General features: G+C 57.1%; 9 protein-coding genes across 9 annotated transcripts; 5 read left to right on the top strand and 4 right to left on the bottom strand.

The window, feature by feature from the left end:
• Positions 1 to 2576: 2576 nt before the first annotated feature.
• On the bottom strand, positions 2577 to 4206 carry CHGG_01879 (uncharacterized protein; the record flags this gene model as incomplete). Its single annotated transcript, XM_001221099.1, has 3 exons — positions 2577 to 2700; positions 2759 to 3585; positions 3691 to 4206. The coding sequence occupies 3 exons, from the start codon at positions 4204 to 4206 to the stop codon at positions 2577 to 2579; spliced, it is 1467 nt and encodes a 488-aa protein (XP_001221100.1).
• Positions 4207 to 6712: 2506 nt separating this feature from the next.
• On the bottom strand, positions 6713 to 7280 carry CHGG_01878 (uncharacterized protein; the record flags this gene model as incomplete). The annotated part of the gene is made up of 3 exons (XM_001221098.1): positions 6713 to 6910; positions 7172 to 7188; positions 7247 to 7280. The coding sequence occupies 3 exons, from the start codon at positions 7278 to 7280 to the stop codon at positions 6713 to 6715; spliced, it is 249 nt and encodes an 82-aa protein (XP_001221099.1).
• Positions 7281 to 7475: 195 nt separating this feature from the next.
• CHGG_01877 (uncharacterized protein) lies at positions 7476 to 10367 on the top strand (the record flags this gene model as incomplete). Its single annotated transcript, XM_001221097.1, has 5 exons — positions 7476 to 7749; positions 7805 to 7950; positions 8004 to 8547; positions 8598 to 9037; positions 9090 to 10367. 5 exons carry the CDS (start codon positions 7476 to 7478, stop codon positions 10365 to 10367), a joined length of 2682 nt encoding a protein of 893 aa, XP_001221098.1.
• An 864-nt stretch (positions 10368 to 11231) lies between these two features.
• CHGG_01876 (uncharacterized protein) lies at positions 11232 to 12887 on the bottom strand (the record flags this gene model as incomplete). The annotated part of the gene is made up of 1 exon (XM_001221096.1): positions 11232 to 12887. One exon carries the CDS (start codon positions 12885 to 12887, stop codon positions 11232 to 11234), a length of 1656 nt encoding a protein of 551 aa, XP_001221097.1.
• A 4699-nt stretch (positions 12888 to 17586) lies between these two features.
• Positions 17587 to 19782, bottom strand: CHGG_01875 (uncharacterized protein; the record flags this gene model as incomplete). Its single annotated transcript, XM_001221095.1, has 3 exons — positions 17587 to 19184; positions 19249 to 19560; positions 19725 to 19782. 3 exons carry the CDS (start codon positions 19780 to 19782, stop codon positions 17587 to 17589), a joined length of 1968 nt encoding a protein of 655 aa, XP_001221096.1.
• Positions 19783 to 20182: 400 nt separating this feature from the next.
• CHGG_01874 (uncharacterized protein) lies at positions 20183 to 20963 on the top strand (the record flags this gene model as incomplete). Its single annotated transcript, XM_001221094.1, has 2 exons — positions 20183 to 20547; positions 20675 to 20963. 2 exons carry the CDS (start codon positions 20183 to 20185, stop codon positions 20961 to 20963), a joined length of 654 nt encoding a protein of 217 aa, XP_001221095.1.
• Positions 20964 to 21297: 334 nt separating this feature from the next.
• CHGG_01873 (uncharacterized protein) lies at positions 21298 to 21720 on the top strand (the record flags this gene model as incomplete). Its single annotated transcript, XM_001221093.1, has 1 exon — positions 21298 to 21720. The coding sequence occupies one exon, from the start codon at positions 21298 to 21300 to the stop codon at positions 21718 to 21720; it is 423 nt and encodes a 140-aa protein (XP_001221094.1).
• Positions 21721 to 22215: 495 nt separating this feature from the next.
• Positions 22216 to 22632, top strand: CHGG_01872 (uncharacterized protein; the record flags this gene model as incomplete). Its single annotated transcript, XM_001221092.1, has 1 exon — positions 22216 to 22632. The coding sequence occupies one exon, from the start codon at positions 22216 to 22218 to the stop codon at positions 22630 to 22632; it is 417 nt and encodes a 138-aa protein (XP_001221093.1).
• Positions 22633 to 23891: 1259 nt separating this feature from the next.
• CHGG_01871 (uncharacterized protein) lies at positions 23892 to 25667 on the top strand (the record flags this gene model as incomplete). The annotated part of the gene is made up of 2 exons (XM_001221091.1): positions 23892 to 24720; positions 24772 to 25667. 2 exons carry the CDS (start codon positions 23892 to 23894, stop codon positions 25665 to 25667), a joined length of 1725 nt encoding a protein of 574 aa, XP_001221092.1.
• Between the last annotated feature and the right edge of the window lie 530 nt (positions 25668 to 26197).

Raw genomic sequence — 26197 nt, 5'->3', positions numbered from 1 at the left:
ACAAGACAAAAACTAAAAAAAAATGTAAAAGATACAAAAGAAAAGACAAAAAAACATAACAAGTAGAAGGAGGGCAAAGGGAAATAAAGTAATGGATCCCAACACTTATTCCATTGATATACATACATAGCATTCACAAGGCCAGTAGTGCGGGTAACCCCTGCCTTTGGGAGGAGGTTTCCCCAGCGTTTTTGCAGGTTCTTCGATACCGGCATTGGTTCTACTAGCGCGATGCCAGAGGCTAGAAACACACAACAGCCCATGGATGCATTATAACCAGTTTCCCCTATACGTTTCCCCTTCCTTCGCCTTCACCAATGCAAGCTTAGATTTTCGTCCTCGTTAAACAAAGGCGCTTGGTGTTTTCCGGGCATGGCCGTCGCGCCGTTGCCACCTAGGGAGAGTCAAACGACGAAACGAGCGGTCGGACGCCGAAGAACGATGCGCTGTTAGAAGGCGGGGGCTCCAGTCCTTTTGTGCCCACCAGGGCCAACGCTGCGAGACGTCACCAAGCGTTTTCCTTGTCGTGCCAGTCGATGCGTAACGAAAGACAAGCGGGCACCAGGCGACCAGTGAGAGATTCCAAGCCGCGTGGCACGGGCGGGAGATGAAAGAATAAAATATCCGTGCCAGAGGCGCAACAGCGGCAAACCCACCGGGCGGCGGCGAGATTTCAGGTTTCAAAATATTGGTTTGGGGATTAGACTTGACGTCGGGGTTAGCAGACGTCCGGGTGATAAAATATTAATTAGATGTCAGGTACAGATTAGAATGCGCAAGAGCGAGGAGAGCGAGACTAGGACATGCCCATGACACAGCGTATGCAGGAACAGGACGCTACAGTAGATATATTAATATCAAATCACTATCATCCACACTTTTGGCCCCCACGATATCAGACCGTCGATCACAGCAGGGACGCTGCGTAGGTAGCAGGGACACTCAACGGTGAGCGCAACCCCTGAACCCGCCGGTCGGGTGTCATAGCCGCCGTCGTTTCACGCGCGGTGAGAGGCCAGCGAACCGAGAAATCCTGGCATCGGGACGAACCCGCGATATTTGGGATCGGAATTGGGGGTCTAGGGATCAGAATTGGGGTGGAATTGGGGTCTCGGGCGGAGTTGGTGTGTGATTTTACCAAGCCAAGGAGAGAGAGCATGACCAGGGAAAACAAGTGTAGCGGGATCTACATCCGTTCAGTTCCAAGGGCAGCGGCGACACGCGGCAGCGATCGAGGGCGGCGGGCGGAGTTCCGCTCCAGTGATCTAGGAAACTCTCCCTACGCTTCCCCTGGTCCCGTCGAGTAAAATGATCAAAACCTTAGGAACGCAGGGACCCCCTTCCTTGCCTGAATACAGAAGAAGCGTCGAGCTGGATGCAGGGGGTTGTGAAACGTCGATTTGATACTACCTCATCCAAGCACTCGCGTATTTGTGAACCACTACTCTACTCGCCCCGAACACTGAATTAAGACGAGTGACAACAAACTGATAGTTGGGATAGCATCTCTCAGCCCCCCAATTACCGACAAAAAAGTTGGCGGGTATGTCCGTAAGCTACGGGAACTGCAAGGGAGGAGCAATTGTAAAACCACGGCTAATAAAACAGGCATAGGCATTCGGGCATTCCGGCCGGCGCCGCTAGAGCGACTAATAAGGCCGATTTGTCGAACCGATTGGGACCAAGAAATAAAAACGTGGCAAAGGGGAAAATGCAAAAATGCCTGTCGATCGATCTCCTGTCTCTCTCTCTCTCTCTCCAACCGCCTCTCCACCCATCCGCTCCGTCCTATCAATCGCTCGTCAATCGTTGTACGAGTGCAACTGTACGGCCCAGCCGTTCGGCAGCACCACCTCGCCCGCATGAAGGCGGCCAACGCATGGCCCGTCTACTGTGTAACGTCGGCAGGTAGCCTGCGATGCCACCCCCCTAATGCAGCGAGGTGACGTGATTTCTCGGACACTGAGGATGGGTTAACGGAGTATTTCGACGCGCCGCAACACCTGGGGGTTGATCGGCGCGGCTGGAGAAGTTGCGCTTTGATTTGTCCCTGATGGAATGGAATTCTTCCAACGGCTGTCTCGTTCCGGTCGGGGAGCTGGATAGGTTATGTGTGGGCTGACCAACTTCCTTCCCGCGAGTTAAGATCACCGTCTCGATACCGCGTGGTATGCGGGTAAATGCGTCAGCGGCCTGCCCATTTGTCCCCCCTTCCCCCCTCCATCCCAATTCATCCCCGGGCGCGGATCTTAAGTGACCACCACCAAAGTCCTCGAACCAGGGATTGCACGCGTGGAAGCAGTCGGGAAATCAGGTCTAGCGTGATAACCTGGCCCTAGTATAGGAGCAGTGGAATCCTGCAACCGCGAGTCGCTTGATGTCGTTGCTCGTCGGCCCCTCGATGGGCCGGCGTGTCAACGAGGCTCGGCGTGTTGTGGAGGCACTGCGGAGCGACTGGTTGCCAAAATATTGCGAGTATTAAGCCAGGCTGGGGAGGTTAGGCTAAGTCGGTATTCGACTGATCTCCGCTAGGCTGTTCGTCGTCGGGCGTTGTTGTGTTAATCCCATGGGTTGCTTTACCGGGCATGGGCAACGATTTCGGCGTAGACATCGTCGGGTATCATTTTGATTACGGCGAGCGTGGTGGCCTTGATCTGGTCGGCCTGGAGTGCCGGGAATGATCGGAGGAGCTTGTTTGGGCTAAGAATATTATGTTAGCTGTGCTGTTCATGAAAAGTAACACTCGAACCGGACGTACCTGGGCGATTCCATGATCTTGGTGCGGATCATAACCAGCTGCGCAACGATGCACAAAATATTAAGATGCGGCCCGTACGCAAAGAGAAAGTCCCAAAGCCTCAGGACTTCGGGCAAGGGGGGCGTGCAGGCGCAAAGCGTCAAAACGGAGGGGAAGGCGTAGATTTCGGCCGACAGGTTTTTGGACAGCAAGTGTAGACTGAGCTTGGGATCGACAATGGCCAGCACCTTGTCGACCAAGGCCAGCCCCTTGTGCACGCCGTCCATGGCGCCGCGGATGTAGCCCGGACACTCCTTGGTCAACAGCTGGTGGAAAGCAACATATGCCTCGGCCTCGCTGCGGGCGGCGTACAGGAAGGGGGCTGCCAAGACGTTCATGCCTTGGACATAGGTGCCCGGTTCGGCCGTCACGCTGGTGACAGAACCCTCGGTCGTTAGTGTTAAAGCACGCGCTCTTTTTGCCGCCGGAGAGGAGGCCGGGCTTCCAAAATCACTGCTGTAGCCCGTTCCCGGTCGGCTACTCGACTGGTCGAGCGATTGGCGCGTGCTGCTAGCCACGCTCGGGTCGCGCGTCCGCCCCTCGCGAGCATCATGCAATGTCCAGGCGAAGGCATTGAGCAGGCGTATAAGACTTGCCTCGCTCACGCGACGTCGGAAGAGCGGGTCGGTAGAAAGAGTGCGGAAGGTATCGTTGCGAATCTTGGAATAGGCCGGCGACGCGCCGCGGTGGATAAGGGCAAGGTAGCTGTCGGTTTCGAGCATGGGCGCGTTAAGAAGAATGAGCCAAACGTATATGCGGAGCGAAGACTGTGCTCCTGAGTTAGCGACCTAGGAAACCACACATGCTGGGGTGTCGCTCACCATGCCATCACCGTCAGACCTGATGCCCTGGTCGAGGATCTTGAGTCGCGTGCTTTCGAGGGCACCATCGACGTCGCCGTTAGGGGGTCCTTCCCGCAGCAGCCTCTCGAGAGTCATGGCGTCGGCTGCGAGGGACCGTCTGCCGAGCGCGGAACGGCGCGTTGCTGTCGATGCTGTCATGTTTGCGTTGGTGAACTGGGCGGCGTTGGGGATCGGCGGCGCGTCGCTGTTGGAGCGTCCTCTCTGTGGCGAGCGGTTGGTGCTCGCATGTCTTCTCGGGGCGGGAGGGTACCGTTGTTGGAGGTGCTGGTTCAGATTCTGGAACTGGAGCTGGGGCTGGGGCTGGGGTTGGGGTTGCACCTGTTGCTGCGGTTGGATTTGAAGTCTTTGCTGCGAAATGAGGGACGGTTGGGCAGCAGCCTTCGCTCCCAGGCTATGGGCCGACTGCAATCTCCTGAGTGTTCGTTGAGGGCCCGGAGATCTCGGGGGGTGGAGCTGCATCGCCGACGGAAGAGGCCCTAGCGGAGACAGGGTCTCCTTGGTGGGACTCGGCATCCTGTCTAATTGATTCAAATCTCGTAATGTCATGTTAGAGGTGCCTTTTTCGACACTATTAATTGGTAAGTTTTCAAGACAATGGCGACGGCAACACTGGCGATGGAAGCGCTCCGCCACAGGAAACTCGGGCAAGGTGGTTGACGATTGGGCCGAATCCTGGCAGGAGGTTGGAGGGAAAGTTGGGACGAGTGGGAGCCCTGAATGCGGGCTGCGGGCAACCTGGAAGTGCACCTGTGGACGGCCCAGCCGCCGTGTTCATTTCGCGACACCGCGTCCATTCAGCCAATAACTAATTAACTACCTAGGTACGAATAGTTAAACCGCACTCACTCTTTTACGAAATAATGGCAAGCTCTTCTTCTGCAGATTGAGACGGTCTGCGGGGCTCAACTCCTATTCCGTGTTCACAGTCTTGGTGGATTCAAACTCTCTCCGGTGCCTCGACTTCGATACCCGTCAAAGCCGTCCTTCGAAGATTTTGTTTGTTGCCCCCCTCTTGCACCTTCTTCAGGGCATAGAACACGCAGATCCTTGGCGGATCGCTCTTGAATCTCGCGTGGCTGGACCGGGGCTTCCCAATCTAGCGGTTTATGCCCCACCAAACACTGGCTCGTCCGGTTCCCCGGCCGTTGCCCCGCACTTTATGGAAGCCATCGAAGCCCAGAAACCTTCAGCTTCAGCACGCCTCAGCACTCAAAGGGATTGTGAGGATTGTGATGTTCAAGGATGCAAATACCCGCCAGTTTTCGGGAAAACATTATATAATAACACCAGCAGCGGACCCACGGTAACTCTGGCCTTTTTTATTGAGTTTAATTCTTTTTTCTTTCTTTTTCTCCGCAGGATCCCAGTCGAAATTTCGAAATTAACATCAATCAACAACGGAATGTACGCCAGTTACAAACAACTAGATCTGTGCGATCGAATTCAAATCCAGCAAATCATCCCCCTTTGCCAGTGTTCTTGTAAAGATTCGGGTTCTGGAAGCTTTGGCAACTTGAACGACGAGGACCTCGAACTGGCCTGAACTCTGCCCAAGCCGGGCCAGCAATTCTTGTCCGCTGGCAATTAAGGACGAGGGAACGTACGTCCTGCTAGGTGCCTCGGGATATTTCCTGGCGATCTTGATCCTCGTTGTTGCGTTCGATCAAGTGTCCTACGACCAAAACATACATATATCTCCACGTGTGTGTGGCATGTTTCATCCGTTCTCGACCCGTGGCCTCCCCTCGCTTTCCGAAATAGGATATCGGCTGCATGGGGATTGGTCGGCATAGCAAGCGCCCGAAGCGGATGGGTTTCCATGCCAAAGAGCGGGCGGCTTTGTCCACAAGTTCCGATGCGGCTCGTCGCGGTTCGTCGCGACCCGACCGAGGTCGACATTCAACAAACAACGTTCAGCATTGCCCTACAGGTGTAGTCACATGGCTGCATGGGTAGCTATCAAGTTCACCACTGCATGAAAGAGATCCCTGACATCGGGCACATTCCCATCCCGACAACCCGGCACGTGCCCGGCACGTGCCCGGGTTGGCGACGCGTTTGCACAGCAGGTTTACTGGTTTAAACTTCTACCGATGATGAATTCACCCCACCGATCAGCAATCTCACCGACTCGGGTTCCCGGTTTGATTAGAGGAACCCGGCTACCACTAGCAGGCTCTTGGAGATGACGCAGTCATCGTTGGGGACCCAGCGGCACGAGGTTATTAGTCTAACCTTCGCGGTCTATCGGCGACGGAGTTTGGCGGTCCTCGCGATGGAGCATGCATGGGCTGAAAGTCAAAGCGGCAAGGCGGGGGCACACTTCCATTCGGATGTCAGACGCGGGAAAGCTGCGCAGCGCAGTACAGGCCCAGAAGCCACATCGATCTCGGAAGCTTACCTAGATTGCCAACGAGATCGAACATGCGGGGTTGATGACTTACAAATCTTGCGATTGGACTCCCCGAAAAGAGGAACTCAAAGCTGGGCGATTTCGCAAGCTGGCGTGGGGGTTAAGCTTTGAGGCGTTGAACTTGGCGAGCACATCATCGTTGGGGCCAAATTGCATCATCGCCATCCCGGCTGATTATTCGTTCCTCGGCCCGGCACGCTGCCCACCATGACGCCGTTCTGGGTTGTCGATGGGACCCAAGAATATCGCTCCAAAGCACCGGTGCCTCTTGTCACCCAAAAAAAAAAAAAAGCCGTTGCTGGGCGGCGTGCTTGATGAATGCGGGAGCTGGGGTGCTGGTGCTGGGCTGCCGGGGTCCTTTGGGTATGCCGTTGGGCTGGCTCCTGGCAACCTGACTGTCCGGGCGGTATCGGGTTGCACGGCATCTGCGGATGGCATACGCAGGTGACAAAGCCATTGTCGTATCCATGACCACAAAATTGCTCGATCCAGTCGGCATATCGACAAGTTAGTTATGGTGTTTCTTCGTCTCAACCACATCTCCGCCCTCTCAGGGGACCCCGGACGCGGCGGAGGTACGGAGGTAAGGACCCCCGATGGAGACAGGGACAGAGCATGTACCGTTGCCCCTCGTCCCATTCAAGGCACGAGCAAGGCCACCTCTTCCCTCCTGGGCTGCTTATTCGCCCAGCTCTGCCCTGGCAATATCCTGACGACGGGTTCCATCCCCAGTTCCACTGTCAAACTCCCGCTGCTAAACTGTGATAGGCAAGGCATCGATTGCGCCATCAGCTCGTGCCCGCTCTCCGCAAGTTCCGAGACCCGCTTCCTCACATACTGTCATGTTGTGTAGTAGCGAAAAGCGGTACAAGCCAAGCCCCCTGTCAACCCTTTTCTTCACACTCTACTTGTATTTTGATGACAATTGCAAGGGCACTCAACCTTCTTAATATCTCCGGAGCTGGCCTCTTTCCATCTTTGCCCCTTTGCCAGAGTTCCCTATCAACTAGGTTTCTCCCATCGAAACGAGCTCTGCCCGTTAGTCGGTTTACACAGACCCATCCTCAACACTCCAGACACGTGCTTTAGGCACCTTACCGAAGGCAACATATCACCTGCGTCTCGACATCATCTGTGCGGCAACACGCGTGGACCTCCTCCCACTAGACACACATTTAGGCAAACTCGTCCTCCCAGGCTCATCCATTGCTTCTTCGTCCGCTTCCACCTCGTCACACTACTGCAAACTGATCATTGATATCCCCCATTTTTCAGTTTGGAGGAACGGCGCGCCAACTCCACCGCCACGATTGGACTTGCACAATACCTACCGCTTTGATCTTGTATATCGGAGGCTCTTCCCCAGGCACGCCGCCCGAGTCCCAAGCCATAAGACGGCGCGATGCCTCTCAGGGCCCGCCAAACAGTGGCCAACGTGCTCGGCATAAAACTTCAGGGTGAAGATCCTTTCAAGGAACTCGATAGGCCGGGGGCGTCAATGATGTCCGATCGGACAGACCACACCTTTGTCGAGGAGCCACCTCTAGTTACCGACTACCTAAAGAGCCTCATCCCGTCCGGCCAGGAACTTTACGAATACTCCCTCTCGCTATTCCCATTCCTCTCCTGGATTGGGCACTACAACCTACAATGGCTCCTTGGAGATCTCGTTGCTGGTAAGCACGCCCTTTCTGACGGTGAGAAGAAGAACAAATCGCTCACTGGCCACAGGTATCACCATTGGCGCTGTTGTCGTTCCCCAAGGCATGGCCTACGCCAAACTGGCTAACCTCGAGGTCCAATTCGGCCTGTACTCTTCCTTCATGGGCGTTTTGATCTATTGGTTCTTTGCAACCTCCAAGGATATCACTATTGGTGTAAGTAGGCCTTACTGACCTCGTGCTACCTCGGAAATGCTAACATCGCACAGCCGGTTGCCGTCATGTCGCAGCTTACCGGCGGCATCGTTGCCGACCTGGCCGTTGCTCTACCTGACATCGAGGGCCATGTTATCGCCTCCGCTCTTGCCATCCTCGCCGGCTCCATCGTCCTGTTTATCGGCCTCATCCGATGCGGGTGGATCGTCGATCTCATCTCGCTCACTGCCCTCTCAGCTTTCATGACCGGCTCCGCCCTCAACATTGTGGTCGGCCAGATCCCTTCCATGATGGGCATCACGGGCTTCTCGACTCGTGAAGCGCCCTACATCGTCTTCATCCATACCCTCCAAGGCCTCCCCCGCACCACTCTGGATGCCGCCATGGGTCTCAGTGCTCTGGCGATGCTTTACCTGATCAGGGCAGGCTGCTCGTTCGCTGCGAAACGGTGGCCGCAGCACCAGCGTTTGGCTTTCTTCCTCTCGACGCTGAGGACCGTTTTTGTCATCCTCCTATACACCATGATCAGCTGGCTCGTCAACCGGGGCCTTCCCAAGGACCAGGTCAAATTCAAGATTCTGCTTGACGTCCCGAGAGGTAAGTCATAGACTTCAGGTAGACACCAGCCGAGACTAACCGAAACGCAGGCTTCCAAAACGCAGCGGTCCCCGTGCTTAACCAGCGTATCGCCAGCAACCTCGCGAGCTATCTACCCGCCACTGTCATCGTCCTGTTAATCGAGCATATCGCCATCTCCAAGTCGTTCGGCCGGGTGAACAACTACACTATCAACCCCTCGCAGGAGATGGTCGCTATTGGTGTCACCAACATGTTGGGCCCTTTCTTGGGCGGCTACGCTGCTACCGGCTCCTTCAGCCGTACCGCCATCAAGTCGAAAGCCGGCGTCCGTTCTCCGTTTGCGGGTGTCATCACGGCAGCTGTAGTCCTGCTCGCTATCTACGCCCTGCCCGCCGTGTTCTACTACATCCCGAACGCCTCCCTCGCCGCCGTCATCATCCATGCCGTCGGTGACCTAATCACCCCGCCGAACACCGTCTACCAGTTCTGGCTCGTCTCGCCGCTGGAGGTCTTAATCTTTTTTCGTCGGCGTGATCGTTACCGTCTTCTCAACCATCGAGAACGGCATCTACGCCACCGTTTGCCTCTCGGCCGCCATGCTCCTCTACCGCATCTTGAGGGCCAAGGGCCGCTTCTTGGGACGTGTGAGCGTGGCGTCCATGCTGGACGACCACGTGGTTGGCGACGACTCGCGCCGGGGTGGCGAGTACGGAACGTTCACGGGCTCACCGGAGGCCCCCTTCCGCAACGTGTTTCTCCCGATTACCCACGCCGACGGCTCGAACCCCGAGGTGGAGCTGGATAACCCGTACCCGGGTATCTTCATCTACCGCTTCGCCGAGGGGTTCAACTACACCAACGCGAGCCACAGCCTGGCGTACATGACGGAGTACATCTTCGCCCACACCCGCCGCACCAACCTCGAGAGCTTCGAGCGGCCAGGCGACCGCCCCTGGAACGACCCGGGCCCGTCGCGGCGCAAGCTCAAGGCCGCCGCCGCCGCCGCCACGGGGTCCGCACCGAGCGAGGACGATGGCGACAACGCCAACCGCCCCACCCTCAAGGCCATCATCCTCGACTTCAGCTCGGTCAATCACGTCGACATCACCTCCGTCCAACAACTGATCGACGTGCGCAACCAGCTGGACCGGTACGCCGCCCCGGACACGGTCGACTGGCACATCGCGTGCATCAGCAACCGGTGGGCCAAGCGGGCGCTCGCGGCCGCCGGCTTCGGCTACCCGACCGCCCGCCCGGACGTGCCCCACCTGCGCTGGCGCAGCATCTTCTCGGTCGCCGAGATCGGCGGCGCCCAGAGCGCCGCCGCCGCCGCCGAGCTCGAGGACAACGAAAAACTCCTCGAGAACACCCTCCGCCGCCACCCGTCCTCCGCCGCCCGCTCCTACGCCACCAGCCGCCACCGCCAGCGCGCGCCCGACCTGGAAGCGGCAATCCCGACGGAGGGGGGAAGTGGCGCGTCGGCCAAGGCGGATGATGAGGGTGCTGATGGTGCTGATGGTGCGGATGGGGATAGGGAGAGTGATGGTGGTGCTGGTGCTAATGGTGCTAAGGATACGGCTGCTGGGGTGTTGGCGCCTGCGCCGGCGTTGCATGCGGGTCGTACGGTGGCTGTCCATGGGATCAACCGCCCGCTGTTCCATGTCGATTTGACGAGTGCGTTGCAGAGTGCGGTGGCTAATGTTGAGGCGCGGGGGGAGGTTGCTACGGGGCTAGATGCGGGCGGAGCGGTGGCTGGGGCTGGGGCTGGTGCGGATGGAGGCTCGGATGCGAAGGCCGGTAGCGGGGAGGTGACGGATTCGAGTGGCACGTTGCGGTGATGAGGTGGTGCGGTAGGGAAGTTATGCGGGAGGTGGGTGATGTTGGGAGGGGGTTGTGTCTTGATCATACAGGCAGCGGGTGGCGTTGGGGTGTTTCATTGGAGGTTTGGACTGATTTATTTTGAGTTTTATGGTTTTTGGATTGCTGGAAGAAGAATACCCCATAGAGCATTTCTGGAAAGAATTCATTTTGCATATGAGCGAACTAAGAGATGTTATTTTGCTAATCTATTACTCCTCTATGCCGTGGTGACTTGAGATGGGATATGCATACAATTCGAGCCCCACTGTAAATGCTCACCAGGTCACGTTGGTGATAGTTAAATTAACATGATGCTCAAACGCTTTTTCGCACTCGAAGAAGGCTATTTGGGGAGGTGGTTCAGGTCAATGTTGCCCCCCTGTGGCCCGGTTATGACAGCAGTAGTATCAAGGCACGGTGAATAATCTCCAAATTGCTAGACCACAAGTGTCGCGAGTGTCGAGAGGAATTCAATGGCATCATTCTCCATTGCAGCAAGGCTAGGTCAACTAGCCTACTAATACGCGCTTCTATCTAGGTATCCGACAGACAGCCCCATGTGCACCCGCCAGCGAGTGTCTCCTCTGTCACTCCTCACTTCTCGGAGGACATCCCTATTACCCATGGTATCTAGCGGCGCTGAGCCGAGGGTTTTGTAACAGAATGGTATAGTTATACGAAAAGCAGAAACACCAAAATCCTTTGCCGTTACCGTTGCCGTCGCCGTTCATCAGCTTGAATCAAGGCGGCCAGCCGCGGTTGATGTTGTTTGTACAGTTTAGATAGCCGAGCGTTGGTCACACTCGTGCTGTGGTGAAAGGTAAGAACCCTCAGCTCCAAATTCAGGATCCGCGGGGTCTCTTCTTTGAACCCCCCGGATTGTCCTGCGGGCTGCCCTGGGAAGCGGGGCGTTTTGCGCCCCTCCCACTCCCTCTCCCGACCGTCCTACCGCGACCGCCCCTGCCTTGGCCTCCCCGCCCTCGAGCGCTCGCCGGTAGTTCAGGGGTGAGAAACCGCACGCTGCTGGTAGAGCGACTCGGCTCGGGGTGTTGGACAGCGCCCGGCGACGGCTCGTCCAGCGGCGGTGTCTCGCTTCGTGGGACGCCACTCCCGCTGGCCGCGCCGGCATCCTCTACCCTATAACTCCGCATGCGGGAGATCAGGCTCCGCATATTGGCGACATAAGAGGGTGGTGCGCCGTACACGCCGATCTTGTCCATGATCTCCTCGAGCGCGTCGATGAACTGGCTTTGGTCGGCAAGCATGTCCAGTGAGGAGTAGACAAAGCCGGTGTCCTGGTCGCCGATTAGACGTGCATACAGATCCCGCTGGCCGACTACGGACTTGAGGATGACGACGAGTGACCGGGCGGCGGATGATCGAGCCCACCACGAAAGTGGACTGGAGCCGCGAGAGACGAGTTTCTCGATCCGCCTTACGCTGTGGTGGATCTGGCGGCATGCCCAGTCCACACTTCGAGGGCCCTCTACCCGCCTCTCTCGCCTCTCGGCAACGGTGGGATCGCGCTCGGGATCTAAGGATGCGTCCAGTTGTTGGATGACGCGGGCGACTCGATACTGGATACTTCGGAAGGGGTCGACCGCGGGGTCCGAGGGGCTAAGTTCAGCGCGCACCCACTCTGCGAGCGAGTGGGAAGCGAGTATGAGAGAGAACAGGGTCCCTCCCAAATCGCCACGGCGTATCAGTATGTCGGGGTTGTATGACTGCTCTAGGTCCGGCCTGTAGTCGTCGAGTTCGTATGGTTGGACGCCCGCTACGGCAGCCACCATTTCCCGGGCTTCTCTTACACGGGTGGGGTTGGGAGGAGTGATGTCGCTGTCAGGCTCAGAGGTATCGCAGCGGAGATCATCGGCGAGGATATCGATGCCGATCTGTGAGATCTGGTCGAAGGGGTCGCCTAACTCTTCGGGGTAGCCAAACTCTGTCAGGCTGAGCTCCGAGTCGGGATCGTGGTCGAAGAGGGCTTGTTTTGAGATCTTATCAAAGAGCCAAATGAGATGCTTGCAGGGACTCGCGTGGCCGTATCTCGCATCGGGGCACTCGCATTTCGGTGTGGCGAATCTCTCGCTGTCCCGGGCACCGATCCTAACAGAGCACGGCACCACCTCGTGCATCTGGAAGGCGTAAAAGAAGCCGGCACCTTCAGAGTCCTCTTCCCTGACACCGCAGAGCTCGAGTGAAATCTGAGGAGGTTCTCTTGGAGATATCTGGTTGAAGAGTCCTTTGGCTGTCTGTCGGGCTTCTGGTGAGAGTCGGGATACGTTGTATTTGAAACCCGTTAGTGATGACACAACGTTTGTCCCTTCGTCATCCGCCTCCTCTTCCTCGACCTCCCAGTCACTTGCGTCCGAGGCGTTCTCGGAGTCAGGCATCGAAGCAGTTGTGCGTGGTGATGGCATCTGGCCCTTGTTTGGGGAGACGGATGAGTTGCACTCGAGGGAAAGCCTGCTCAGTCGTGTGGTCGGGGATAGGGACATTGGGGCCCGAAGAGAAATATGTAGGGGAGGGGACGGAAGTTGTAAGAGCAAGTGGGGTTGAAATCGGGGCCGAGGAAGACAGGTATGCATCCGAACCAACGATGACGGGCCCGGAATGTTTTCACGGATCTCTTATATGACTCGGAGGATCGATCATAGTTATCCGGGCAGGTATGACGGCTGGTCCGAGTGCCCTGGCCGGCCCAACGGGTTGGGCTAAGGCTGGATGCGGACATGGTAGGGACTGTTGGTTGCTGCCCGTCTTGGCCAGGAAGAACTGAGGACATCATGGTGGATGGCCTGCCCACTAGGCCGGGGTGATCCGCAGTGCTCATGAGCCACGGGAACACCCAACCTGGCAACACGGATGCCAGAAACGACTGGTATCTTTGACCTGTGCCCCTATACCTGCAGCAACTTGCATGCGGGCCCACTGGGAAAGAGGATAGGGGGGAAGGGGGGAGGGATGGATCGGTAGATGGCAAGGTAGGCAACCCACGGCTGGGCCCCGTAAGACCGGGGTGACGCAAAAGGAGATGGTGCAGGAGAAAGACTGCAGTACCGAATTGCGACTGGCAACCCGTCAGCGTATCGAGAGCGGCCCTTAGGAAAATGAAGACGGTAGCCATTCCACTACCCTCCTATTCCGCGTCTCTCGTCTCTCGATAAAACAAGTCCATTGGTTGATGGTGAGATGAGCGAACGTTGACGACGCGGAAGCGGGTCGTTGCGAAACGGTCGGGAAGTCACGCCGGGCGAAGCACATGGATCGCCCTGCGGCGGGCAATATTTGGCACATGCATCCATCCTGAATTCATTTGTCACGGCCATCCATGGTGACACTGTCATCACAGTCGCGGCCTCCAACAAGCAGCAGCAACAGCCGCGGCGGAGACCGGAGAGCGGAAAGCGGGATCCAGTGCCAAATCAAACTCGGCGAGAGAGGCAAGCGCATGTTTCCTCATCCCAACTTGCGCTTAGGATGGCGGAGCAAACTTCCTTGTAGGCTAGGTCGGTAAAAAAAAATGAAAAATGGACCGGCGATGCCGTGTTCGGTGCCGGTTCATGATAAAAAAATTGATCTTGGGTAGTCGATGAGATCGGATTGCCTCGTTCGTGGTTGCTTAGAATGAGTGAGTTACACACACCGTCTTGGAGGTATGTACTTGCATTGGCAGAGGGCCTCGGCAAGGCCCCAGCTCCCCCCCAGCCAGGCCCGTTATCAAGGCCAGATGGACCGTGCAGCCCGCTTCGCCACTCAGCTTAGGGTTGCTTGATTGGCCATGTTGGTTTTGTGGATTCTCAGCCCTGCCGTTCTCTCGTGCATCCACCCACACAACCTCCCTCCATTTCTCGACCTCACATCAACATCGACTCGGCTCCGCCTTGCCATCAGGGGGGAATGAGCCTTGCGCTATCCTCGATCGATGGTCCTACCCCCTTCCCCTTCATATAAGAGGTGGATGCGGCCGCTTTTCGCGACCACTTTGCTGCAGCCGGGTTCCTTATGTTGTCAGTTCTCATCTTTTCCCTCGCTTCGTTGTTCTACTGCTGTGTTTGCCGTCTTTGGTTGCAGAACAGGCCGCTTCTCCCACGCTGCCACGCTGCCACGCTGCCACGCCGCCGCCGGCTCACGCCCCCAAAGCCCCTTTTTGATTATTTTGATTTCCAAAGCACTCGAAAGCCCCCTCCAAGGACAGCTTCAAAGCTTCGCCCCGTTGAAGGCCTCCGCTAACTGGCCGGATAGCCGCTGTTGGTGCCACCGGAATTCATCGTGCGTTACCTCACACCTTTTTGGAACTCATGTCAGGTTGGGCTAGGCATCGCGACATCTATTTACGACAGCATAGGTAGTCAGCCCCCTCAGCCTGGGGGCCAGCAGATGAGGCTCGAGCACGCTGTAACCGAACTCTGGCCAATCTTGTCAGGCTGACCGCATCGTTTGCCGTCGACGCCCTGTGTCACGGTCGCTTATCGCGGCAAAGTTAGGCTGCTCCTGGCCAACCATAGGTCTACCAATATCGGGCCCCGGACGTCCTTAACCCCACGAAGGATACGTCGCTAATTCAGGGGCGGCCAGGAACTAAGCCGTGATGCCCGTGATGCCCGTGGTGCCCGTGATGCCCCTTTTGCCCCCTCACTCAGGGGCGAGGACATCTGGGCCGCAACTAATTATCCGTGCAACCGAAATGGGAGCAACCTGGTCTCACGCGTAGTGTATAATCCGGATCATCAAGTGCTGCCTGGCGAGGGCCTGATTTGTTTCCTTGATGCCCCTTTTAATCGCCCCATACGTTCCCCCCCTGTTCTCACAGATCAGACCAATAGATCCTGGATCGGGCTTGCTCACTGGCCAAACTGCATCCCATCTTTTGGGGTGCGGCTCACGGGAGCACCCGGGTCCCCATGGCCGGGGTGACACATAGGATGACTGACGTCAGGGCGGCCATGAGACCGTACGGTTTCGAATCCTCCGAGCATCCGTAAAGAGGGAAACGGTGGTCAATGTAATCTCCATCTCCTCGTCACCAAAAACTCTACGTACAGTAATCATCGGCAAGCAGTGGCTCTTGAAACGTCACATTGGACCGCAAACCTCCCGTCAGGTCCTCGAACAATTCTCACAAAAATTAGTCATGGAGAGTTCAGCCTCGCAGCCTTTTGCACATGCCCAGTTGAGAAGACCGCCGTTGATAGGTGGGGAGGCGCGGGGTCAAGAACACAGCCCGGTCTTCGCGGGATCGGTCCCGGAGAGGCGGTAACCAAGCAGAACGGCAGTGATCCTTCACCTCCATCGTATTTACCGCGGGCCCCCGAACGACAAGCCGTCCACGAGCCATTGCACTGCCAGCGCCAGAATGCAGTACAGAGCACCCGGGAGAGTTATTCTCTGGTGATAATCACATTGCTACCCTGCCCCCGCCCTAACAAGCAAGTTCCAGGTTCTCATAGTCTTCGCGTTTACCGGACAGGGGTGTAGAAACACGATGCCAAAATGCATAGTTTACCGCGCCGTGTCTTAGACTTCGGATACCGGAAGCCAGACACGGCATGCACAACAGCCCCAGTTCTTCCTCACGACATCCAAACGAGGAAGTGCCGTTGACCCGTTTCCCGAGCCGAACGACAAACCTACTTCCCGTGCAGTACCCGTAAAAACTAAAAAAAAAAAAAAAAGAAGAAGAAAAAAGAAGAAATCAACAGCAAGCCTCGCCCAGCTCACATGATATCCCGCCGCCGGGCCAGCTCCGCCTTAGCCCCATGCAGCACGGGACAGGGCGGATATATCCGCGGCATGGCAGCCCGGCCGTCACTCGTCTAAAGTCCCGCACCTCGTATACTAAATAGCCTTTTTCTTGCTTGTTGGTGACGAGGGAACGAGCGAGGCTGTGCCATCTGATCCTTTTCTTCCGTTCCCGCTCTTTCTTCCATCCCTCGCCCGACCGGAGCCGACCCGCGGTTAGTTAGTTAGTTATCTATTCTCCAAACAAGAATGAGGGTAAGCACACGAAAACGGGCTGGGCGGGCGGCAGACGGGTAGGTAGGCAGCGAAGCAAGCATAGCCACGTGTGACTGTACTTTTTTGGTGGGGGGAGGGGGGGGGGGGGGGGAAACAACGCAGCTTTGCATATTGTGCGGGTTGTTTTGGTGCAGAAGCCTGCTCTGGTTACGTGGAGTGACGCGATGCTGCGCCCTGTCTGCTTTCAGAAGAGCGGGTTTTATTTGACGAGGGCGAGTTGGGATCGGGTAGGTAGGTAAATGGACAAGTAGAGGGTACATTAGTATTCATGGAGAGCTGTGAACAGGGAATGAAGTCGAGTATTGGGGCGGAGTCAATGGAAAGAAGGTGACGAAGCATAATCGAGATAGAAGGTTGGAAGAGATGGAGTGGCAGCTGTCGAGCCAAATCATCATAGTGCACATCAACACCAACACCAACATCAACGGCAAACAAAAACACAGTGAGCTCATACTCTTGTATTGCTACAGCCCAAGAGAGAAGCTAAACTCAAATGCTATACTGTATCCCCAACAACAAGACAGGACATCAAAAATGCAGCGTAATCAACAATTGCCAAACAACCCAACCCGGCCCAGGCCCAGCCCCATGGAAATGTCTCCAAAAGGAACTCCCTTCCCTGCACTCCGTTCCGCCACCGTCTTCGCCAACTGTGAAACCAAAACGCCAACAATAGCCTCGAAAACTCCAAGTAAGCAAGAAAAAGAAACAAAACCACCCCTCCATCTGTCGTCTATCTCAGTCGGGGTAACCCTCCCTCGTCCCACCAACCTCTCCACCGCGCCGCGAATCACCGCCTGGAGGCGAGAGTTCAAACAGGGCGGGCGGAAGAGCTGCCCCCAAAGACGAGATGATAGCCAGAGAAAGGTGAGCCAATATAAGAAAAGGGGGTGAGGGGTATGATGGATGGATAAAGGACGAAACTCCTGCTAGAAGATGCATGCACCATCCGAAGCCATCATCTCTCGCCTCGTCCCAAGTCCGTTTTCCGCAACGCCAGGCATGCATGCAGTACGTAGGATTGCTCATAGCCAACAACGAAGTCAAGTCGGAGATCATTAAATTGGTGAGAGAAATTGCGGAGTGTCGTAATCGTCATAACTCGTGAACATCAATCGCTTCGTGGAGAAGAGGTACCAGAGCACAAAAAAGACCACGGCATTGGCGTATGCCGTGGGCTTAGTGTGCTCCGCTGACCTTTCTTGTGGCCGCGATAGGCGAGACATTCCCGATGCTACCGACGCGACCGCTGGTCTTGCGGACACCGGCCTCTCGTACCCCGCCGCTGGCAGCGGCACGCTTGGGAGAGCTGCTTGCTCCGCGGACCTTGGCCAGGACACCGGACGCCGAAGTGGCGCGCTGAACCTGGTCGTACGACTTTGACTTGGCAGCTGCCATGCCGAGGTTCTCGATATCGTTCGAAGCGTCGTTGTCAATGGCCTCGTATACGGTGGTTGTTGTCGTCATCGTGGTATGGTGGCTGACGGACCGTTCCCGTCGGTCTGGTGAGAGTGAGGCGGATGCCTTGCGGTGCGACCGCATGCGCAAATTCCACTCCTCATCGGAGTCGTTGGCGCGTGAGCGGCGCGCCGAGGTGACTTCGGTATGGATTTGCTGGTTCGCACCCTCTTCCTCGACCGTGGGTACCGCATTCGTGCTGCGGCCATAAGGATGATGGCGGTCAGCGCCGGCCCGCTGGGATTTGCGTGGCTGGCCTGGTGTAGGCGCAGGGAGGTAGTCGTCCTGCACGCCGATGGTGTTATCACGAGCGTGCTCTTGGTCGATCTCTCCAAGGGGCGTCCGGACACCGCCCCGGTTGGGGGGAGTCGACGTCCCGTTCTTGCTTGCGCTGCGGCCAAGGTGCGCTTTCTGCATGGCGCGGACGGGGGTGCTGGGCTGGTGGCTGCCGTTGGCCTGCGCGGCAGCGGCGGCGAGGGCTGCCTCCTTGCGAAGCTTGCGCTCGAGGCGCTCCTCGACCCACCATTCGCGGAAGGTCCCCTGGTTGAGGTGCAGCCAATGCTGCTGAGGGCCAACGACCATGCCGGGGCGCATGAAGCGCATATAGGAAATTATCTCGTTGGCCGTAAAACCGTGGCGGTAGATGAGGTACGCGCCGATCAAGCAACCCGTGCGGCCCAGCCCAGCCTTGCAATGGACTGCGATCCCCTTCTTCTTCACCGTGATCATGTCGTGGGCCATGCGGATGAATTTGCGCACCATGGACAGGGGCGGGCAGGTGCCGTCCTCGAAAATCATGTCAAGGTGCTGGATGCCGAGCGCCTCGAAATATGAGGAGTCGTAGAGAACCGAGTTTAGGCGCACGACGAGTCCGATGTTCCTCTCGGTGAAATGGGCCAGGACGTTCTTGAACGGCTGGGGAAGTGTGGGGTGGGCATCAACTGCCGCCAGCGTCTTCGGCAACGCCTTCCAGGCCTCGGTTCCCTCGATGGTGCGAGCGGAGGGGTTGCTCTGTGGCGAGGCAAAGGCGAGGAAATGGGGCGTGATCCAGTTGAAGTCACCCTGCTCAACTCGCTCGAAGCGCTCATATTCGTCGAGGTCGAACGTCTCGAGGACGCAGCAGCCCTCCTCCTTCGCTTTCCAAACTCCATAGACAATGTCTTGCACGGTGATGCCGTAGTCGGCCTGACTATAGCCGGCGTCTCTGAAGGGCATCAGCGGCGGGTCGACCTGGGCCACAGGCGCCAACGCCAGGTGGGGAGGCCATGACTGGATGAGAACCATGTAGCACGCGAGCAAGCAGGAGGCATTGGCGCGGCCTACATATGGATTATTAGTAAACGCCAACCAACGACAGTGGTAATTCGGAGGCGGGGCACATACTGCGCGGGTCTGCCCTGCTCCAGAACACAATCGGCCTGTCCTTGTTCTCCTTGGCTCCCAAGATTTCGTGAAACTGCAGCGCGAAGCGGTACAGGTGACCAATGTGCAGCGGGCCAAAGTCGTGGTGGAAGGCATTGTAGAGTAGAGTGTCGTCTACGGTGAAGTAGTAGGGCTGCTTTTGGCTGTGTGTTGGCGCGGGGGACTCGAGAGTCCGTTGCGACCTCTTGCTTGGCGAGCGCGGAGGCGGGTCGGGGTAGGGGAAGACGGTGTTGGCATCGGGGGTTTCGACGTAGGATGCGAGATAGAGACGGTCTGTAATGGTTAGTACTATGCCAATACAGTCGGAGGAAAAGATATGTTTGACAGCCATGCGACTGCGCCTCATCGTTGCTGGGCAAGGCCAACAATAACAAAAACACATGTGATGGAGCCGCGAATGCGACGGCTGACAGAAGACAGGCAACCAAAAAACATACCTGGAATATACTCAATAATCTGCCCCAGATTTGTGGGGTGCCGGGCAGAAGGAGCCATCTTGTCGAGGGTTTTCGTTGCTATTGTTGATCGGGGAAAGTGCTGCCGCGCGACAACGCATGTACTCTGAAACGAGGGCTGCTTGGTAATATCTGATGTGCCGAGTCTTGCGACTTCGATCACAAAGCCAAAACAATTGCAAGAGCCTTCTAAGTTGCGGTCGTTGTTTAGTCGGCGGCGAGACTGAAAGCAGGCACGGAGCAGCGGAGGAGCGGAGGAGTCGACAACGCGCGAGGGTATTAGGATCCAAGAAGCAAAGCAATTGCACTCGCCAACAATGCCGCTATACAAACTCAAGCAAAAGATGCTGCAGAGATGCCAACCTGCTTGAATGACGGATGCAATTGGAAAGGAGGAAATCCGCACAAGCAAAGGTTGAGGGGGAGGTTTTGTATGAATGATGGGTGATGTTTTTAGCTCAAGGCCTGTTGTTATGGCTTGCTTCAGGGTCTCTTCGGTGCTGGGAGCTCGTAGCCAATCCCAATCGTCCAATCTGCGCCAGGGGTATTGTCGCCATGGCAACAACACTGGTCAGGCTGCCGGACAATTGGCTTGGTGGAGCTTAACAGACAGGGGTGATTTGCGGACCCCTTTCTGCGCGCCTGTTATCTTATCGCAAAGCCAACGGTTGCCCCACCAGTGCAGCGCTGGAATCCGAACATCGTCATCTGTCACCACTCCGAGACGAAACCCCTTGACTGCCAGAGTTGTTGGCGCCAGCACAGCCATGGCCACCGACACGTCAAATGGGTTCCCCTGCGCCCTGTACGTAACATTATGAGACATGTTTCCTTCCTCTTAACGTACAATAACTAGGCGGCATCGAAACTTATACCCACAATCTTTTTGTCGAGAATTACCCCGCTAACTGCTTGCTTTTCTTTCATCGCAGAACCCTCGACGTCCCTTTCCCCAATGCGCGCCTCGCCTCGGTGGCGCTGCAGGCTCTCAGAGTTGACAAGGAGTTGTCATCATTAGTGAAGCGCAATCTATCCGCCGTCGCGACTGAGGGCTCATTAGATCCGACCGTCCTCCGAATCGAATACAAAGCCGCGACCAACCGCATGCTGCGCGTCGCTGCCAACTCGTTCCTCGACAGCCTTGCTTTGGTGTTGGAGGTTCAAGAGGAGCTTGACGTAGATGCGGTAGAGGCGAGACAGGCCGAAGGGACGAGCGGATGAATGTGAGGAGCGTTAACTATCCTTGGACATACCAACAAAACCCAGCTTCGGCCATCAAGTCTAGGACCATCGTCTGAGAGCATTCAAGCCCTTCATAAGATGAGTGGACATCAAGTGCACCGTTCTGCAAAGATATGAAAGGGGGGTCAAGAGCATGGCACGCCCAAAAGCGCAGCGCCGCTAGACGTGTATTTGTGAGGATGGGGGGCTATGAAATGGAGATTTGCCTGATGTTAAGCGGGTATCATCTATTCGGGAGCCTACAGCTCACAGCTAGCCAAACCACCCAGCACAAGCTCCGGGTTCATACCAGTTACAGCTGCTCTTCCTTAACATGCTGTCCCGGCGACCCGGCCTCGGCCTCAACCTGCCGCTGCAGTTCCTCGTCGGCCGCCGCCGCCGCACCAGGGGCCTCATCCTCTTCCCCGTGCCCATTGGCGCCACTGAATCCGTTTACATCACCATCCTCCCGTTTGACGGGGCCGCTTTTGGGGCGGTGTCTAAACACCTTGACGAAACCGTCCTGTCCCGAGCTCACCATGATGCCCCCGTGGACATCCACGCAGAAACACACCCCGTCGTGCGCGCCCTCCATCCGTTGTATGATCCCCTTGCTCTTGACGTCCCACATGACAATGTCGCCGTCCTCGCTCGCCGATGCTATGAACGACTGCTGTCGGCTCTCGTCATCGTCAGCGGTATGTTCCTCGCCCCCGTCGTCGCGGTCAGTGAGCACGCCAAAGCACCCCCCGATTGAAAACCCCTGGTTCGAATGCCCTTGGTATGTCTTCTTGACCGAACCCGAAACGTAATCCCACAACCGGATGGAGTTGTCGAGGCTAAAAGCGAGCACGAAGCGGCCGTTCGGGCTGAAGCAGACGTTTGCGACGGCGGGGTTATCTTCGTGTACGAGGGTGCGGAGGCACTGCCCGGTCGGAGGTGTTCCCAGAACGCGACTATCAAGAAAAGCAATGTTAGCCCATGGAGTGGCAAAAAGTAGCAGCAGGCAGAGCGCGAGGAATTCGCAGCGACTCACATCAGCCCCGTCCCGTCGAGCAGCTCACCACGAGCGTCCCCATCCCTGCAGAAGTCGACGCCCGCTCACCGGGTCACTATGCGCCGGCAAGCTGCGCATCAACCTCCCCAGCCCTGACATCCCACAAAAACACCGCCTCGTCATAACTCCCACTGGCGAGGATATTCCCCTTGGGCGAGAACCCCAGACAATACACATAATTATGATGGCCCAACAATGGCCCGCCGGCCCGTCCTCCCCCCTCTCACCCCCTCCCCGGGGACCCCCATCCTCGCCCTTCTAGCCGCCGCCTTGGCCGCCGCGACGCCGCCCTTCTTCGCCACGCCGACCATGTCCGCGGCCGTGTTTTCGCGGTGGGCGACGGCGTGCGCCGGGCTGCCCGTGACGCGGTCCCACAGCCGGATCGCCTTGTCGTCGGAGCCCGTGGCGAGTGTGTTGCTGTCGGGCGCCCACGCCAGGCACGACACCCCGGCCATGTGGCCCACCAGCGTCTCGAGGTGGGCGCCCGTCGACGCGTCCCAGATCTTGGCTGTGCCGTCCGCCGACGCCGAGGCGATCCAGCGGCCGTCGGGCGAGATGCGGACCTGGGAGACGGCGCCCGCGTGGCCTTGGAGGAGGAGGTGTTGGTGGTAGTTGGGGAGGAGCGGTGGTTGATCGTGCCGGTGGTGGTGGTGGTGGTCGGGCTTGTCGTGGGTGGGGGGTTGGGGGTGGGAGGGCGAGGATAAGCTTCGGCTTCGGCTTCTGCTTCTGCTTTGGGAGCGGGAGCGGCTGTGGTCGTGTGTTACGGAACGAGAGCGGGAACGGGAGTATGAGGCGCTGCGGGAGCGGTGGCGGTCTCTTGATTGCGATCGAGAACGAGGTGTTGATTGTGCGCGGGAACTAGATCGAGATCTTGACCGCGAGGAGTGGTATCGTCTTCTATTATCCTCGTTTTCGTTATCCATCGGGGCGTCCCCATCTCTACTCCGGCTTCGCGACCGACTCGGGGGACCGCGCCGGATGGAGAGGCTTTGATCGGGAAGGTGTCCGGTGTTGGGCGGGGAGTTCTGCGGTGCGCTGTCCGGAGATCCATATTGAGGAGTGGAATCGAGGCTATCGTCGTGCACTCTGCGCCTCTTTGATGGAGGCTCCGAGATGGGCACCCCGGATGCTGGGTCAACCTCTGACATGATCGATTGTTGTGTGTTTATGTATGTGAAGAATTGTTGACAGCCCCAGTCAGCTCTTTCGAGAACCAGTCGCGGTTTCCCTCTGCCGCGTCGGGCAGTATTCCAATTGAAGCATGGGATGCGACAGTGTGACAGGGAGCTAAATTTCAGTGGGACTTTCTAGCTTGGCTTTCACCCCACCAAACAGCAGGGACCGCCAAAGGTGCACAGGCCAGCAACTCTGTTTGGTGATCCGAAGGCCCTGAGAGGAGGCCACGCGCAGGGGCAACCCAGCAGCTGAGCCAGGGGTTTTCAGAGGAAGCTTCCTCCTCTCACTTCCCCGAGCTTGGTTGGGATTTCTCTCCCACTTCGATAAATTCTATAAATTCATCAACAATACCAGGCACTGGATATTTTGTGTGGCCATAATCCATATAATCACCATGCCGTTATTCCAACAGAATTCATTTATCCTCCTCACGTAACTGTTTGACAATTGAGCCGATTCCTATTCCGAGACAGCCGGTGAAATCTACTGCTGTTGTTTTCCATTTTATCACAAGTCGAAACATGGTCGAGTAGATCACAATCTCATCTTGGGCGAGATATATACTACTATACTTGACTACTACCTTAATTACTGTGTATCCAACGGTACAAATCTCTAGGGACCCTGCTTCCACGCTTCTCAACATCACTCACATATCGAAGAATAGCAAAGCCATACCTACCTGGAAATCAAAAATGCAAAATCCGCCAGCAGAGATTAATCTTGTCACGCTCAACTGCTGGGGCCTCAAGTATATCTCCAAGCTCCGCAGAGAACGCTTGACCGAGATCGGCCGTCAGCTTGCCACAGCCAGTCCCCAGCCGCACATCGTCGCCCTGCAGGAGTGCTTCACCCAAGAAGACTACCAGAGCATCCGCCATGAAGTCCGCTTTATCCTCCCCTATGGCAAGTTCTACCACAGTGCCGCCTTCGGTGGCGGGTTGGCCATCCTCTCACGTTGGCCCATCGAGGAGAGCACCATGTACCGCTACCCCTTGAATGGTCGTCCAACCGCCTTCTGGCGCGGCGACTGGTATGTCGGGAAGGGCATCGCCTGCGCAAAGATCCGTTACGGCCCGGCGGCGAAGCAGGTCGTCGAGGTCTTCAACACCCACACTCACGCCCCCTACGAAGGTGGGAAGCCGAATGATTCATATCTCTGCCACCGTACCGCCCAGTCATGGGAGATGGCCAAGCTGCTGCGGGGCGCTGCTGAGCGTGGCCATCTGGTGCTTGCCATGGGCGACTTTAACATGATCCCTATGTCGCGCGAGTACCAGCTCATCACCGGCCTGGCTCCCGTCAGCGATGTCTGGCGTACTCTCCACCCAGATAGCTCGCTTGGGCCGTCCCACCACCCCGCGGAGGAGGCTCGTCATCGCCCGGTCCCTACTGCCGAGTTCAACATCCAAGAGAACGGGGCTGCGTCGGATGGCCCGTACAACACCTGGCGGTGGACCAAGGCGCAGCAGAAGCTACTAGGGCCAGGAAAACCACCAGTCACTGTGTCCCCGGACACACCCGGTAGGGTTATTGTTCCCACCTCAAATCCGCCATGACTAACCCCCACCTAAGACCCCCTCGGCAAGAGACTAGACTATATATTTGCCAGCTCAGGAGACGCCATGGCCCTTGGCGGCACTTGGGAAGTCGAGCAAGCGAACGTGGGCATGATGATGCGGCATCCGGAGCTGGGCTGCTCTCTCAGTGACCATTTCTCCATCGAAGCCACCCTCTCCTTCCAGCCCTTCCCTCCACCACCACCCGAACCCACCCCCAACACGGCCTCTAACCACGAATCCACCCCCACAACCATAGCAACAGCAACAAACAGCACTCTCCAACCACCACCACCCTCCGAACTCACCCAACCAACCACCACAACGACCACAACAACACCAACAGTCGCACCCGACCACCCAACCACCAAACGAGACTCGGCCCTCCACAACGGCACCTACCTGCAGCTGCAATCCCCGACCCCCAGCCAACGCACCTCCGCCGAGCACGCCGGCCGCCCGACAACCCCACCCCCCACCCAACCCACCCTCCCCCTAACCGCCTACGACGCCATCCTCACCCTCATCCACGCCTACACCGCGCGCGAGCAGCGCCAACAGGCCTGGCGCACGCGGCACTTCTTCCTCGCCCTCGCCGCGAGCATCGCCTGCCTCGTCGGCGCGTGGTTCACGCCGGGGATCGGCACCAGCGACAGCAGTGGCAGCACAGCGGCCGGGGCGGTCGGGTTCGTGCTGGTGCTGGTTAGCAGCGTGTGGTTGGCGGTAGGGACGGTGGACGGGCTGATGGCGGTGCTGTTTTTTGCGGGGGAGCTGAATGCGCTGCGGGAGTTTGAGTGGGAGGTGAGGAATGCGAGGGGGAGGGCGGTTTTGCGGTCGGGTGGTGGTGCTGGGGGAGACGAGGGTGTGGTTGGGGATGGAGGGGATGGGCCTGTTAGGGAGAATGGGTGGTGATGGGAAGATGGGAAGATGGGAGGGGGTTGATGTAAACCCCGACACCACCTACATGTAGTTTGTTTAATCTAATCCACGGGGCATCACAGCATCCGTGCAGGAGGTATCTCCATTTGTCAGACGCAAACAATGTATATAACACGACCACGACTGGGGCTCAAGACCGGAAAGGTCACCTGGCTGCATTTTTGAATGCATTTTTGAATCATCGCATTGACAATGTAAAAACACGACTTGGGTTGGTCATACACTCATTCCATTACTCTACGACAATATTTTTCTCCCTCTTCTAAATCTATAGAAGAACCGACCCCCAAGGAAACGGAATAGATAGTGGGATGCCCATAATCCTCCCCCATAAGCTCCTTTATTTGTATCCCACCATCGTGGACTTGCATCCGTTTGGAAGCCGATGGGCACCGCGGTTGGCTTTGCCGATTACCGACAACCAACTTTAACCCTCCATCGTAGCAGCGCCATCTGCCCCCTGGAACCGCTTCAATTCGGCCAAAACCTCTGCCAATTGGGTC

This window comes from Chaetomium globosum, genomic scaffold, assembly GCF_000143365.1.
Source record: "Chaetomium globosum CBS 148.51 scaffold_1 genomic scaffold, whole genome shotgun sequence".
NCBI lineage: Eukaryota > Fungi > Ascomycota > Sordariomycetes > Sordariales > Chaetomiaceae > Chaetomium > Chaetomium globosum.
Note: the sequence above shows the minus strand (reverse complement) of the source record. Positions and strands in the feature narration are given on the sequence as shown.